This window comes from Hemitrygon akajei, chromosome 22 (genome assembly GCF_048418815.1).
Source record: "Hemitrygon akajei chromosome 22, sHemAka1.3, whole genome shotgun sequence".
NCBI classification, from domain to species: Eukaryota; Metazoa; Chordata; class Chondrichthyes; order Myliobatiformes; family Dasyatidae; genus Hemitrygon; species Hemitrygon akajei.
The window spans coordinates 16,331,843-16,348,327 of record NC_133145.1 but is presented as its reverse complement, the minus strand read 5'-3'; the positions used below and the strand labels follow the sequence as shown (position 1 = coordinate 16,348,327).

The following is a 16,485-nucleotide window of genomic DNA, read 5'->3' as shown; positions in this document are numbered from 1 at the left end:
CAATAGAACGTCAGCGAATGTTGTTTTCTTGGATATTCAGAAGGCCTTTAATAAGGTGCCACACATGAGGCTGCTGAACAGAGCACACAGTATTGCAGGAAAAGTACTAACATGGATGGAAGATTGACTGACTGACAGGGGGCAAAGAGTGGGAACAAAGGGTCCCTTTTTCTGGTTGGATATATTGGAAACCATTTTTTCCCCCGAAGATGAATTAATACAAGACTGAAGTTGTATTTTAATCATCTGCACTGTTTAATAAACTCATTTATTTTTCCACAGTATGTGGTGGTTCATCCGAAATTACTGGCAGAAAGCAGGTATTGCAGCTAAACTAACGGTTTATCACTTTGCATTGGCGAAGTATTAACATGTTGCCCAAGTGATTTAATGTTGTCACCAGTGATTTCTCATCTTGGTTATAAAAGTGATGGATTTTTCAAAGGCAATCTCTTAGTTTCTTTATTCTTTTACCTTAGCTTTTCATTCATCGTAGCTGTTTCTCAGCTCTTTACTTTAGTTCACTTAGAATTTGTATGCTTGTTTGTACTTTAAAATAAACTATTAAGAATTAAGACTGCTTGCCATTCTTAACTCCTGGAAAAACTTTAAGGGTCAGAAAATAAACAGAAATCCAACAGCTGCCAGTGACTAGTGGTGTTCTGGAAGTGTTGGTATTGGGACTATTTCTTTTCATATTAGATGTCAATGCTTACTCAGGATGACAGAATTGATGGCTTTATGACCAAATTTTCAGACAATAGAAACAGGTGGACAGGTAGTATTGAGGAAGCAGGGAGTCTGTGGAAGGACTTGTGACAGATTAGGAGAACAGGCAAAGAAGTTGCAGATGGAATATTTACAGTATAAGGGAGATCATGCACTTTGGTAGAAGCAATAAAGGCATAACTATTTTCTAAACAGGGAGCAAACTGGTGCAAAGGGACTTGGGAATAATTCAGTTACATTATTGTTTTTAACCTGATAAACGGTCTCAGCCTGAAACATTACCGGGTATTTCTTTATTCCTTTCCATAGATACTGCCTGACTTGCCAAGTTTGTTTAGGCCAAAAGTATTGCTAGATCTCCAACCATTCCTGCCTCCTTTTCCTTCCAGAAGAGAAGAATATATCTTTAAAACAGAGATGAGCAATTTCTTGAGCCAAAGGGTGATGAATTTGTGAAATTCATTGCCACAGACACTCATTGGATATCTTGATTAGAAAGGGCATTAAAGATTATGGGGAGAAAGCAAGAGAATGGGTTGAGAGGGATGGGAGATGCTGAATGGCCTAATTCTGCTAATTCTTATGATCTTTTTCTCCCCCAGTCCAACCCTGCAGTGTCATTTTAAGGAGTACATAATGCAACATTAAACCACCCTCAGTTCCCTGTAATTAAAATCGTTCCAAATCTAAAACCAAAATATGCTAATGCTATAAAAATATCACTATGATTTTTCTTAGAAAATCCTGCAACATGCAGGGCAAATTGACACAAGTGTGGTTATCTTTTTGTTGATGAGAAAGGGAGTCAATAACTAATGGAGTAAAAATCTGCTAATCTGCAACTGACCACTCAAAATGCCAACACTCCAGAATGTGGCACTGAACGTAGTGTTTGCAGTTTCCATTCATCCAGGCCCTGGGTCTCAAAGGACACCAGCCCCATGCACTCCCTGTAAATTTACCTAGTTCTGTTGGCTGCCATACTTTAATATTTACTTCGTTCTCTTTTCCATGTTCCCTTGTACTGCTTAACAATGTAATGTTGTTTTATTTCGAATCTGAACTGCATAGTAAGTGAATTTGAAGAGTACTGGAGTATCAATAAATCTCTTAGTCTGGAAACAAATCTGCTGGTTTAGCCTGCATAAAGTCCCGAGTACACCTGATTAATGGAGTGTACTATATGAAGAAGGCTGATACTGTTACAGAAATATTAAACTTTGATTTTATTTTTAGATTTTGCTGTTTTCTCTCAGGGCAGCCAACTTCAAAGCTCAATTGGCTGTTTGTTGGTACAAGTAGAATTTTGATCAGGATAATTCCATGCATCTTTCACCAGAAATACTATAGAGAACTTGAGACTTTTTAAAGCTAGGGTACTTTGTTCAATCTAGGTTGTTTGCCTGAATTGGAAAAATAAATTTTATTTGAAAAGCTCCTTTACAAGTGGTTGCAACTTCAACTACAATATTACCCAATTAGCCTAACTCCACCATGTTGTTGGCAACAGATCAACAGATCTCTGTGACATTTAAGTAATGCCGCTTAACTCTAAAGACACAGGGAAACTCCAAGAGTGTGTTGTTATAAAATAATCCAAGTCTCTAACAGAATCAATGAATAATATCGACTGGTAATTTAAATTCCTTGAAGGTGTAGAAAGAAATATCTCCATTATCCACCACAGCAAACACGACAGGAACTGCACCACTTTGAAAAGCTAGCTTCTTCATCACACGCAAGTCTGGCACTGGCCCATCGAAGCTGCAGAAACAGGTCAAAGGAGGAAACGTTAGGAAAAACATTCCTATATCTGCAGTACAACTTCCACTGACTTAGGAAGCCCAAATGAACTGTAATCTATTAAACATTTATGAGGTACAATCACTGTTATAAATATGGGAAATAAAGTAGCCAAATCTGCATCTCTCACTAAACTGCAGCATGACAACTATCTGCTTCAATGTGATTGCTTGGACAATAGATACAGGCCAGTATATTAGATTAATTTTCTTGCTCTTCAAAATAATACCACAGGATCTTTTAGGGTTAGCTGAAAAGACAAAAAGAAACTCAGTACAAAAAAAAATAAACCTTAACATCTGCTGACTTTATAGTCAAATCTCCAGATTGGTTTGAGCCTACGATCCTGCTACCAGCTTACATAGAATTTATACTAAGCAAGGACATGAGGCTTCATGAAATCATGGCAAAGAAAATTCCCATTGTGATATAGCTGTAACGTTAAGAGAAAGAAGCAGTTTGTATGTTCACACTCTTGGTCCAGTAAAACGAGGTCCATACTCTGATCAAAAACACTAAATAATATAAAGAACAGAGTCAGACATTAAAATGGGCTAAAGGGATTTTTTTTTCCGTACGTATCTTTCTGTATTCTAAAACAAGGTTTTTACATATGAAGGAAGAATACATTTTATGATTTCACTGTAAGAACTTTAGATAGTTACTCTTGTGAGCAAGGTTAACAGTAAAAGCAAGGATTTGCAGATGTTTTATTGGTGTAGGCTGGAAGAAAAAAAACTGGAAGGACTCCCTACTCTTCAAAACAATGCACTGAATTTGTTATATATTCACCTGCAAGATCAGCTGGAGTTTTTGATTATTGTCTCATATAAAAGCCTGTACCTCCAATAATGCAACTTCCTCACTATTGCAATGTAAAATGTCAGCACTAAGGTCACCGAGCTGGGACTTGTAACTATAACATTCTGACTTAGGTTACAAGTCCCCCAAGTTGTACCATGTGCCAGCATTGAGTTAAGGTTTCAATGGGCAATAACAAAGAACATCTCTAAAGGTGTGACATCCCTGATGGTATACTCTTGTACAGTCTTTTACCCAATTCTATGGAATCAAAAAGGGGAAATCATTTATTCTTCAAAACAGAGTAGCCAGAAATTTGTAATAAATTTGTTTAGAGGCCAAGATGCAACTGGCCATGAGCAGGCTTGTTCTTGATCAGGTCAGCCTGACACAGGAGGCGTGAATCTTTGATGATCATCAAATTATAGGTTCTAGATATATTTTTATTTAGGATTCAAATTCATCACTTAAGTTATGAGGACCTGCCCCACCTTCCATACGTATTGCCTCTATTCAGACATCCTTACCCAAGCTTACCTAGACAACTGACTGAGAAGACTCTGCAAATCAAGTACTCTGATAAAGCAAGAACAGCACAAGCAGTGCCCAAACCTCAGCTTTTGAATTGTACTTTAAATATCTCTGGTATTCATGGAAAAAAAGTGATCTCAAGTAATAAAAATGAAATATTAGAAATTCATGAAACAGAATTTTTCCTTTTACTCAAGTTCAATGACTTCATTCCAATAGGTAACCACAGTAAAGCTACGTACATGTAGCTTTGTAGGTCAGTGCTCCACTGCTAGTGCCAGGGGCAAGGCAGACTCCTGTAATCCTGTACCTAATATGTGATCCAATGCATGGCCACAGAAGGTCGGGTCACAGAACTCACAAGGGAGACAAAACTAGCCGTGCTCTACACAACCTTCAATCAGAGATTAGTATAATTTGGCTCTTAAAGTAGGCTTTCAATATTTTATAATATTTTCATGCCTGAAAATTTACATTTTCTAAGTTTAAAACTTAGTTTCTAAATTTACAACTATCTAAGTGCTGATTCACAAGGAGGAATGTGAAACCTATCTCCTGGGATTTTCACACAACAGTTTCTAGAATTTACAGATAATGGTGTGAGAAACAAAATAAATATTCAGTGGTGGCAGTTCTATGAACGAAATGCCTTGTTAATAGGAGAGGTTAGAGGAGAATGGCCAGAGTTCAAGCTGACAGGAAGACAGCAGTAACTCAAAAAACCACAAATTTCAACAGTGGTGTGCAGAAGAGCATCTCTAAATGGACAACATATCAAACCTTAAAGTGGATCGCCTACAGCAGCAGAAGACTATACCAGATTCCACTCCTGTACCTAATACAGTGAGTGTATGTGCTTGTTCATGTTTTCAGTCACCTTTAACACAATTTAAAAAACTAACTTGCATTTCTATACCTTTCAAAGAAACAATTCTAAAGTACCTGATAAAGGTGCATCCAAATATTTAAGCACAATACCTGCAAACACACATTCTTGAAAAGGGTTTCCCAGGATTGGTTTTGCGGAATTTTGCCACAGTATCAGCTTGGTACACGTCAAAGGAAATCCTAATGCTCTCAGAGATTTCTTGCAACCTGGGCAGCACAATTGCAAAACGAAATCTCACATTCATCAAATAGAAAAGGTTCAGCACACACCATTTGTTAAATGAGGACATCACTAGTCATTTTTGGCCACTTTGAGAGACAGCTGCATGCAAAACAGGTAAGTCATTATCCTGAAAGCATGCGTAATATGGCCTAAAATGATTATTTTTTTCTTACTCACGTTTCCATAAGCATTCAGAAGCTAAGTTTTCAGCTTTCTATTTAAAGGCAAACCATACACAAGTAATACATTTTTATTTCACTGTAGGAATTTTTGATATACAGTCGGCCCTCCTTATCCGCGAGGGATTGGTTCCGGGACCCCTCGTGGATACCAAAAAACTCGGATGCGTCTCTAAATGGACAACGATGTCCCTTATTCAACCTGTCTCAATACGGTGGACCTTAGGACCCAGCGGAACCCCAGCGCTCATTTAACCTGTCTCAGTGCAGTGGACATTAGGACCAGCGGCAGAGCTCTGAATCTGCAGTGTTTCTGTTCATGAAAATATTCATGAAATAATAAGGCGATCGGAAAAAGGTGAAACGCCATCGGTCATTGTAAAAGCATTAGGCTACGTCGGTCAATGATCGGAACAATTTTAAAGGATAAAGTGAGAAAGGCCCTGCCCCGATGAAAGCTACAATTATTACTAAGCAACACAGTGGTTTAATTATTGGGTTTTGGGGTTTTGAGTTTTTGATCCTCCACATCAACCCAGCTTGATGGAGAGTGCACTCGGAAACTTCTGTTCCTGAGCTCGGCACTGAAACATACATTCTTAAGTGTTTTATATGCATAGAAAAGTAAAATATATACTATATATTAAGACAAACATTTGACTAACTGACGCTAAATAATATCGGGATGTACCTGTTCCGACTTACTTAGTAAGAAAACTTCTGATTTTTAAAAATCCCGATCCACGGTAACCCACGCACATCCTCCCGCAGACTTTAAATCATCTCTAGATTATTTATAATACCTAATACAATGTAAATGCTTTGTAAAATAGTTGTTATACTGCATTGTTTAGGGAATAATGACAAGAAAAAAAAAATCTGTACATGCTTGAACAACAAGTGCTGTAAGAGCACTTCCGGGTTTTCTCGATATGCGGATGTGGAATTCGTGGATAAGGAGGGCCGACTGTATAGTTAATCTTATGAGCTAGTTTAAAAGCAACAGCAAGACACAGCAGGTGTTTTATTGATTATAGACTGGGGATGAATACTGGGAGAACTCACTGCTCTTCAAATATTGCACTAAATTTGTTACATTCGCTTGCAAGAGCAGCTGGAGGTTTCAATGACATCATCTAAAGGTTGGCACCACCAATGACGCAGCATTCACTCTATTGCATTGTGATTGTCAGCTGTAAAGTCACTGAGGTGGGACTTGTACCACAACACACTGACTTACTGGACAAATGCTATCACTTCCGTGACCAGTTGCAAAGGACAACAATATTAGAGTATTTGGATTCTGGTCAGGTCAAGCCATGCCATGTTAGCCCAGGTCAACATTTTCTTCCAGATCAGGATGATTTCCTACTGTTACGCCTGTGCCCCCTCCTTTTTGAGAATCGCAAGATCGCTATTAATTCAGGTCAGGATACCCAGGAAATGAGAGAGAGACGTTTGGAATGTCTTGGCCCCTCGGCGATACAAAGCTACGGGAAACGGCCATTGTCTCTTGGAGACGGAATTGTGTATTGAGTACGGTGCTACTTATTCGAAGCCCTCAGGGAATGACCAAAAGTGGGCTGGTTGAGGGGAGGCATCCCTCCACCCTGATTGACATCTGAGACCCTGTGAGTCAGGATAAAAGAGGGTCTGGGGGAACAGCCCCTTCAGACGCACCAGAAGAAACGCTAGAAATCCTGTAACAGCGTAATAGCGAAAGCTGGTGAAAAGCCCACGTGTGCCCTTTTCCATTTGCCTCGGAATTGGTGGGCCTTGCCACAGAAGAACGGCTTTAGCTAAACAAAGGAGAAATCAGCCCCAACGACTCTCGAAGGATTGACATCATAAAAGGAATGGGCAAGTTTAAACTCTTTGACCCCAACCAAAGGCTACAGCCTGCAGCTTGAATGAACTTGAGTGACTTTTATATTTCCATCGGACAATACATTATCCCCTAGACAACGACAGAGTTATTTCTGATTGATTATTATTATACCCGCGCTTTTTGATTTAGTATTGACCACGTATATTATCTGTATGGTTGCATTGATATTATTTTTGTATATTTTTATCAATAAATACTGTTAAAAATAGTACCATCAGATTTCAACGGACCTCTCTATCTTTGCTGGTAAGTGACCCAGTTATGGGGTACGTAACACTACTAAGCTTCTAAGAAATATGGGGCCTCTGTTCTCGATCAATGCCCAGCAGCAGAGCAAATCTTTTCTTCAGCTTCTCTGCAAATGGCTTTTGTGTCCAGTCATATTAAACATGGAAATTCAGAATCAGATTTATTATCATGTGACGTGAAATTTGTTAACTTACAAATTTATGAGCACTCAAGCTTAGTTAAGGGCTTTCTTCTCTCTTCTTCTTCCTTCATCCCACTGCATACTCATCACATAAATGGAACAGTTCAAGCTATAGCTTTGTCCTCCTCTACAGTATTTCCAGTTAACTTCCTTGTATAGCAGACTATCAACTGATCCTTTAAATTAACAAAACATTCCCATGGAACTTTATGGCAAAATGTCATCTGATTACTTAAAAGATCTGAGTTGTAGAAAGGGCCTTAAAATAGATGACAGAAAAATAAGAGAATAGAAATGGGGAAATCTGGAGCTATAGTAGCTGAAGACGAGTTGCCAATGATCAAGGAAAGTACATAGATACAAAAAGATAGCCAGTAGAACATAAAGCACAGGAACAGGTTTTAGGCCTAGAAGAGGTAACACAGATTAGGGGATAGAATATAGAGATCTTATAAAGAGGAAGTATTAAATTTTAAGCTTTCATAGGCTAGAAGACTGGAGTCTTAGATGAACAGCTTAGTGAGAAAGGAGGCAAATGGCAAAGTGGTTATGGAGAAGGATGGCACATCATCCATAAAGGCACTGCAAAGATATGTAGCAGTGAAGAGAGTATGTTAGAAAATGGAAACAGGGACTTTTTAATCATGGGGAATATATGGAGTTCATCATATTCCAAATTGAACAAATTTGTGGTTAATTTGAAGTACTTGAGTGACAGTTTGAGCAAGAAGGATGAACTGGAAGGAAAATGCCCAGAGTCATACTCAATATTGGAGACAAATCCTAATTAGACAGTTACAATCACCTAGCTGGTCTGGCTCTGCTAATGGTAACAGTAGATGCATCACTGATCAACACAATGAAGTGCAATAAATCTCAAGAATGAAGGTACGTAGCTTTAGTGTTCAGTGACAACTTACCTAGGTGTTTTGTCCAAGATATGCGCAGACTCCATGATGCAGATACTTTGTTGAATTTCTCCTTTGAGAGAAGAAAATAGTAGATCAAAAAGAATTACATGCATTTATCTACTGGTTTTCACTGTCTAGGGACATTCCAAAATCCTTTCTATCCCATCAACAGCCAGGGTCTGATAATCCAATTTCAAAAATGTTAGTATAAAAATAATGACAAGTTCATCAAAAAATTCTTTGGAATTGTGCCGTGACATCTTTTTTACATTTATTCAATGGGGATAAATAAAACCTTGTTCACATTCTAAAAACCAGCAAACCTCTGAAACTTAGAAATGTAGTGCCTGCCTAGAGATATGGTTAAGTCTACAGGTTCATAAAGAGACAGGAGTTATACCAAATGAATTGTGGTTGATAACCTTTTAATCTACTCGATTGCAGTAACATTTTTCTGACTGGCATCATGTTGTTAAAAATCGATTTGAGTATCAAGCAGCAGAACACCATTTATGCACTGTTTAAATGTACAGCATTTTACATAATGGGGCCTGATTTTATCCTAATCACATCTCTTCAAACAGCAAAATGACAGGACAAATACACAAAGATGGTAATGTATAAAGCAAAAGGAATTTGTAATGAAATGCAAAGAATAACAAGACGGAACTGGAGGGGCATGTGGCCTCAAACATAAACAAATGCAACAGTACAAAAAATGAGGACAATGAAAGTAGAAAATTTAAAAGACAATAAAGTAGCTCAGTATAATGTTAAACACAAATTTTGAGCAACACACAAAACGCTGAAGGAGCTCACCACGTCACGCAGCAACTATGAAGGGATGAAGGATCTCAACCTACAAAAAGTCAACTCTGTCTGGTTTACTGAGTTCCTCCACCATTTTGTGTATGTTGCTCAGGATAACTTTAAACTCAATTTCCTGTGAAACTAAATGCTGATGGATAACATTTTTGTTGAATGCCTCCACTTGCTGCTCCATTAACAATATCCTGAGCAACATACATAAAATGCTGGAGGAACTCAGCCAAGTCCAATTCAGAATGCTAAACTGAAAGAGTAAATCAGAGATCTTGAGTAGCTGGACTGGAGAAGGCAAAAGGGCAGTTCTTGCCATGCTGTGGTGACCAAGGAATACTTTACTGAATGCTTGTTGGTATCATGCACCAGGTGGCAAATATCCACTGAATCTGGAAGATGTTAAAATGAAAAGCAAACACAAAAACCGCATCAATGATTCAGGAAGGGAATGTATTAAACAGGATGGCAAAATTGCAAATAGTATAAACTGCAAACATTTTCAAAACTGTTTGGGTCTTTCAAGATAACATGACCTACAGGTATCAGGATTGATGTTAATGAAGTATTATGAGGGGTAGTATTTAATACGCTCACTTATTTGTTATACAACTTCTGTAAAGAATAGTCTTGTCCCCTTGTAATTTTATTGTGTAACCCACCATCCATCCCAGCAGGAGAAATAAACTGGCTAAATATTAAAAGGGCTGGAGTCAGGCAATCCAACTCGATTGTCAATGGAAGGCCAACGTTTATTGCCCATCCCTAATTGTCCTCAAGAAAGTGGTGCTGAGCCTCCTTCTTGAAGTCTTACACTGTGGTTGGTCAGGTATTTCAAAATTTAAGCCCAACTGCTGATTCTTGGAATATCTTTGAACTCCCTACCCAATACTTAACGTGGGCATGCTTTCACTGGAAGGACTGCAATGAGTCAAGGCCTCAGCTCACCAGTACCTGCAAGGGCAATTTAGAATGGGGGATAAACACTGACCTTGCCAGCAATGCCCAGATACTGAAACTGAATACTGCCATTTCTTTTCTTTTAAAATGTATTCCCAAATTCAAGTTGGTGTGCAACTTGCAGAGGGGCTGACAGACAGTGATGTTCATGTACACATACCACCTTTCTCTTTCCTGGTAATAGAGTTCACAGCTTTTGGAGATACTCTCAGAATAGCCTAAGTGAGTGAATGCAGTGCATTGAGATTAGATACATCTACTATGCATTGGTTGTGCAGGGAATGAATGTTTTCAGGTGTAAAGTGAGCAGACTGCTTTATAATGTGATAATGTGGAACTTTTAAATTGTTGGGAACACAAAAGAATTCTGCAGGTGCTGGAAAATTTGAGTGACACTAAGAAAATGCTAGAGGAACTCAGCAAGCATCTATAGAGGGGACGTTTAGGGCTGAGATTCTTCATGAGGGCTGGAAAAGAGAGGGGAAGAAGCCAGAATAAGATAATGGGTGTAGGAGGAAGAGTATAGTTTAGCAAGTGATAGGCGAAACCAGATGAGGTGGAAGGTGGGTGGGTGGGGTAGGGGAAAATGAAGTAAGAAGCTGGGAAGAAAGGGTGGAAGAATTAAAGGGTTATAGGAGAAATTGTTGGGAGTTTTACCCACCCAGGCAAGTGAAGCATTTTCTATCACACTCATGACTAACAGCATTCAGATGGTGGAAAGGCTTTGGGGTGGCAAGTTAATCAGTGCAGGATATCTATCCTCTAACCTGCTCGTAACCATTTTTGTATCTATTCCAGTTGAGTGTCTGGTGGGGACCTGGCTAGTGTAAAGCTATTGAATGTTACTCTCTCTCATGCTGATGATCAATGCCTGGCAATTATTGTACATAAAAGTTAGAAATGATCTACCATCACCACCCTCAGTGGCATTACTGAATGACCCATTGTCCTGTCACCCACCTAGTGAGCTGACTTGGCTCGGCTTTACAAGCGGTTCCATCTTATCCCTCCACAGATGGGCAGGCAACTTCTTGCCTTGGGCATTTTTCGTCCTGAGCATCTCCTTGTATTCTTTCCAGTTGGAATACTGTTTGTGCTGCTTGTTCTTATTACTGTCAGCTTTGCACATGTTCTTCCTCATTTTCTTCTTCTTACTCTTGGACAAATTCTGAAACATCTGAGAATTTTTCCAGTGCCAAGCTCGGGCAACGACGTTTGGTGGTAGGAGGGATTGGTCAGGTGCATTCAGCTTAACCTCTGGACAATCAACTGCGATGTTGGGGAATTTGATCTTCGTGAAGTCCCACCGGGACTTCCCAGCAGGGATAACTCTCTCTTGTGAACTCCAAGGGGAAGACACAGTGGAGTCTAAGGACTCAAACTGAAACCAACCCCTTTTTTTTAGCTCAGCCCGTTGCTTGCTCATGTCAGAACACCCAACAACACTATTTTCTTGCAATTGCTTCATATTGCTTTCTGGAGATACAGGTGTTGGTTTACTGACTTCCTTTTCTGTGTCCTTGCATGTGACATCCTGCTGGTGAAGCTTACACTGCTCCTCTCCCTCCCCAACACTTTGCCCGGACTCTGCCTCTTCAGGTTGGTCAGAGTGGCTTTTCTTGGATCTAGAAGAGAGAATATTGTTTGTATTAAAAGGTGCCTGGATATGTGTAAAACAGGTGTAAACCACAATCATAATACAATTTAGCAAATGTACCATGAAAATCATCTCAACTCAAAGAGGTTAAACTTAAAATTACTCAACAGGGATTCTCCACCTAGCGGCTCTCTCTCTTTTAATATATTTCATATCCCACTAACAGATCCCTTTTAGTTTTGATGATTTACTACTTCTATTGAAGGATTTATTATTTTTACTGAAGGAGTCACGACTTAATTACAATGGCCGAAAAAAATCATTCTGGTATTGAATTGCGTAGCAGCAAGACTTTCCCTGAAATGGAGCAAACGGAACAAACCAAGAAAACGGAGGAACCTGTTACACTAGTGGGAATATTTTCTTCAATACAAGACATGAAGTTGGAATTCGGATCGCTTAATATTAAAATTGATAAGCTGGCCGGTTCAAACGCGAAGCTCGAGAAAGCTATTTCTACGATTCAAGACTCTCTGGAAAACTTGGACTCTCACTTCAGCAGACTACAACCCAAATCAAGACTGAGCATGATCTATTCAAGCAAACTATTAAAGATCAAGGAATGAAGATATCTTCATTGGAAAAGAAAATCAATGAAATTACCTGGGAACTATCTAAAACGAAGAAAAGAATGGTTGATTTAGATAGTAGAAGGCGTCGGAGGAATCTGCGTATTCTGGGACTGCCTGAAAATACTGAAGCTGGCGATCTGTTAAAATTCTTTTCAGATATGTTGTACTCACTTTTCAATGAGACCCTCGAAACTAGCCCCTTAATTGACAGAGCTCACAGAATTCCATTTTTTTGGCGTTCAGCCGAATTACGTCCTCGAGCAGTTGTACTTTCTTTGCATTATTATACGACTAAAGAAGCTATTATTCGAGAAGCCAGAAAGAAACAGAAATTATTCTTCAATTCAACACAAATTCGTATAGTCGAAGATTATTCACCCGAAATCTTTGCCGAAAGGAAGAAATATCGAGAAGTTATGAGTGAAATGTATAAATTAAATTTAAATCCCTCCCTTCGCTTTCCAGCAAAGCTGATAATTTTTCCTGAAAAATCTCAATCATTGAGAATCTACTCTCCTCAGGAGGGATGGGAGTATATTAAAAACCTTAAAGTTAAGCCTACTGAATAAAATATTAAAGTTACTCCGATTACTCAATAGGCAATTTTGAAGTATCTGCTGTATGAGCAGTTTATGGAGCTTTTGAGTTAAGTACATGTTATACCTTTTCATTCTCTGGTATGGGACGTGGTCGATTTAATGTTTTCTTTATCTTAATAATAATTAGTGTACACACACACTTACTTTTCTTTTTTGAGAGAATGAATATTGTTTATAACATTATTTGCCCAGATTTATTCCTTCTTTTGAATATATGTTTAAGCTACTTTAGCTGATTCTAAGATGGCCATTGTTGATTATGTTTTTATTAATGTTAGACACAACATTATAGTAGTTGAATTCTGTTTGTGCCTTTTATTATAGCTATTTTCTGTGGGATTTTTGCTTTTTTTTATTATATGGAGCTGCAAGATGGAGAACAGGGTCAAGGTGATTAGTTAGCATGGGACCAGCCTATCGGTTCCTTCATTTCTATCTACTAGGTGGGGGGAGGGGTCTATTAGAGTAGGTTCTTTTCTTGATTGGGCAGTTCTTTTGATGGATTTCTTTTTTGTAAATGCGTCACTCCTTCTGGTTGTACCCGTGCCTTTTGGTTTAATCTGTACTTGCGTAACATTTCTTTTATACAATATTAAACTCAATTTTAAACATGGATGTTAATAAAATTAATATAACATCTTGGAATTGGAACGGTGTCAATCATCCCATTAAGCGTAAAAAGATTTTTAAGAAATTTAAAAAACTTAATGCTGGTATTATTTTTGCACAAGAAAATCGTATATGAAAACAGGATGAGGACAGATCTTTCCACATTTGGAAAGGACCCTTATTTCACTCGCTGTCGGACAGTAAAACAAGAGGCGTTTCTATAGTTCTTAGCCCCAAAATCCCTTTTGTACACTTTAATACTACTACTGATTCGATTGGAAGATATTTAATTGTTACTGGTTTATTATGTGAGCAAAAGGTAGCTCTGGTGTGTGTATACACACCTAATGTAGATAATTCTGATTTTTTTAAGAAACTTTTTTCAGAGTTACCGAATCTCAATGAATATAAACTGATCATGGGTGGTGACTTTAATTGTTGTTTAAATCTGGCGATTGACAGGTCATCAACCAATCCGTCGCTTCCAAATAAAGCAGCAGCTTGTATTAACTCTTTTTTATTAGAATATGGCCTTGTCGATATTTGGAGATATAAACACCCCAATGATAAAGATTTCTCTTTTTTCTCACACATCCATCATAAATATTCTCGAATTGATTACTTTTTTTTAGATACACATCTGTTAAACTCCGTTGTTGAATGTGCGTATGACATCACTGTGCTTTCAGATCACGTGCCTTTAAAGTTAACCCTTAAGCTTTCGGATAGATTTTTGAAAATCTCACAGTGGAGATTGAACCCCGTATTGTTACGGGATTCAGCTTTTGTTAATTTTATTAAGGAGCAAATTTCTATATTTTTTGTATTTAATACAACTGAAGGAATGTCAAATCTGGTTATATGGGACACCTTGAAATCTTTTCTTAGGGGACAGATAATCTCATATTCAGCAGCCTTGAGAAAGAAAAGTAAAGCGGAATTGTCAGTGCTTATTAATAAAATTAAACAGATAGATAAAGCGTATTCAGTTAAACCTACTGAAGACCTATATAAAGAAAGGGTCGAACTTCAATCACAGTATGATTTACTTCTGACCTTTCCCACTGAACAGCAAATTTTTAAATCTAAAATTTATTTTATATACATGGGGAAAAATCTGCTAAACTTTTAGCGGGTCAGTTAAGGGCTGGGATGGTCAGAAGACAGATTTTAAAAATTCGCCGACCAGATAGAACAGAAACTTTAGATCCTTATGAAATTAATAAGATATTTATGGACTTTTATTCTAATCTTTTTAAATCTGAATTCTCTGATAGTACTATGACTATGAATAAATTTTTGCAAAGGTTAAACATACCCCAAATTTCGATTCAAGATGCCGATATGTTAGATGCACCTATTAAACAAGAGGAGATATCCAAGGCTATATCCTTTATGCAATTAGGTAAAGCTCTGGGACCTGATGGTTATACGGTAGAATTTTACAAGACCTTTCATGAAATGCTTATACCACATCTTCATCAAACATTTACCGACTCTACATCCTCTGGCAACCTTCCTAAAACTTTTTATGAAGCACTAATTTCATTGATTCCAAAAAAAGGAAAAGACCCACTGGAATGTGTATCCTATAGACCTATTTCTTTACTGAATGTAGATTTTAAAATTCTCTCTAAGATTCCAGCAAATAGGCTTGAGACTATCTTGCCTAATGTTATCTCAAACGATCAAACAGGATTTATTAAAAATAGGTATTCACATTTTAATATTCGAAGATTATTAAATATCATTTATTCCCCCTCAGCCAAAGATTCGGAATGTATTGTATCTTTGGATGCAGCGAAAGCCTTTGATAGGGTGGAGTGGCCTTTTCCCAGGTTTTGAAGAGGTTCAATTTTGGTCAAGGATTTATTTCCTGGATTAAATTGATTTATCATGCCCCGGTAGCTGCGGTTTTAATTACTAATCAAAAGTCTCCTTACTTTAGATTATATAGAGGTACCCGTCAGGGTTGTCCCCTTAGTCCTTTATTACTTAATTTGGCTTTAGAACCACTTGCTATTGCTCTTAGGGATTCTAATTCTGTGCAGGGTATTAAGAGAGGGGATACATTACATAAGGTTTCGTTATACGCGTATGATTTATTAGTTTACATTTCAAATCCTAGGAAATCTATTCCTTCTATGTTATCTATATTTATGGAATTTGGTACCTTTTCTGGATATAAACTTAATTTACATAAAACTGAATTATTTCCTATTAATAATTATTCAGATTATTATGATCAAATACCTTTTAATATTGCCAAAAACCATTTTACTTACCTTGGTATCAAAATTACCAAAAATTTTAAAGACCTATATAGGTATAATTTCTTCCCTTTAGTTGAATATACTCAACAGGCGCTTTCTAAATGGTCACCTATGTTGATGTCATTGATAGGTCGAATAAATGCTATAAAAATGGTTATTCTACCAAAATTTTTATATATATTTTAAGCAGTTCCCTCTTTTGTTCCAAAAACATTTTTTGATAAAATAGATTCTTTGATTTTATCTTGTGTTTGGAATAATAAAAGCTCTAGAGTGAATAAACTTTTATTGCAAAAATCAAAAAAAGATGGAGGACTGGCTTTACCAAACTTTAGATTTTATTATTGGGCAATTAATATACGTTATGTTACTTTTTGATTTTATGATACAGACGACCAAGATCGCCCTTCATGGTTACAGTTGGAGGAAAATTCAGTAATGGGGTTTTCGTTAGCTTCTTTATTAGGAGCTCCTCTTCCGTTTTCACTCTCCAGAATAGGTAGACAAGCTCTTAACCCTATTGTTAAACATACTTTAAAAATTTGGTTTCAATTTCGTAGATTTTTTGAATTAAATGATTTTTTACTTTCTAGTAATATTTATTCTAATTTCT

The 16,485-nt window shown here is 37.5% G+C and overlaps 1 protein-coding gene across 3 annotated transcripts in view; it reads right to left on the bottom strand.

The window, feature by feature from the left end:
- Positions 1-231: 231 nt before the first annotated feature.
- tsen54 (TSEN54 tRNA splicing endonuclease subunit) overlaps positions 232-16,485 on the bottom strand; it is a 62,215-nt gene continuing 45,961 nt past the window's right edge. For all 3 annotated transcript variants that reach the window (XM_073026739.1, XM_073026740.1, XM_073026741.1), the window contains 4 exons: positions 11,123-11,787; positions 8,393-8,453; positions 4,843-4,959; positions 232-2,493 (listed from right to left, as the gene is read on the bottom strand). In XM_073026739.1, coding sequence (XP_072882840.1) covers positions 2,343-2,493; positions 4,843-4,959; positions 8,393-8,453; positions 11,123-11,787 — 994 coding nt within the window. In that variant the 3' untranslated portion in view covers positions 232-2,342. The remainder of the gene's footprint in view (positions 2,494-4,842; positions 4,960-8,392; positions 8,454-11,122; positions 11,788-16,485) is intronic.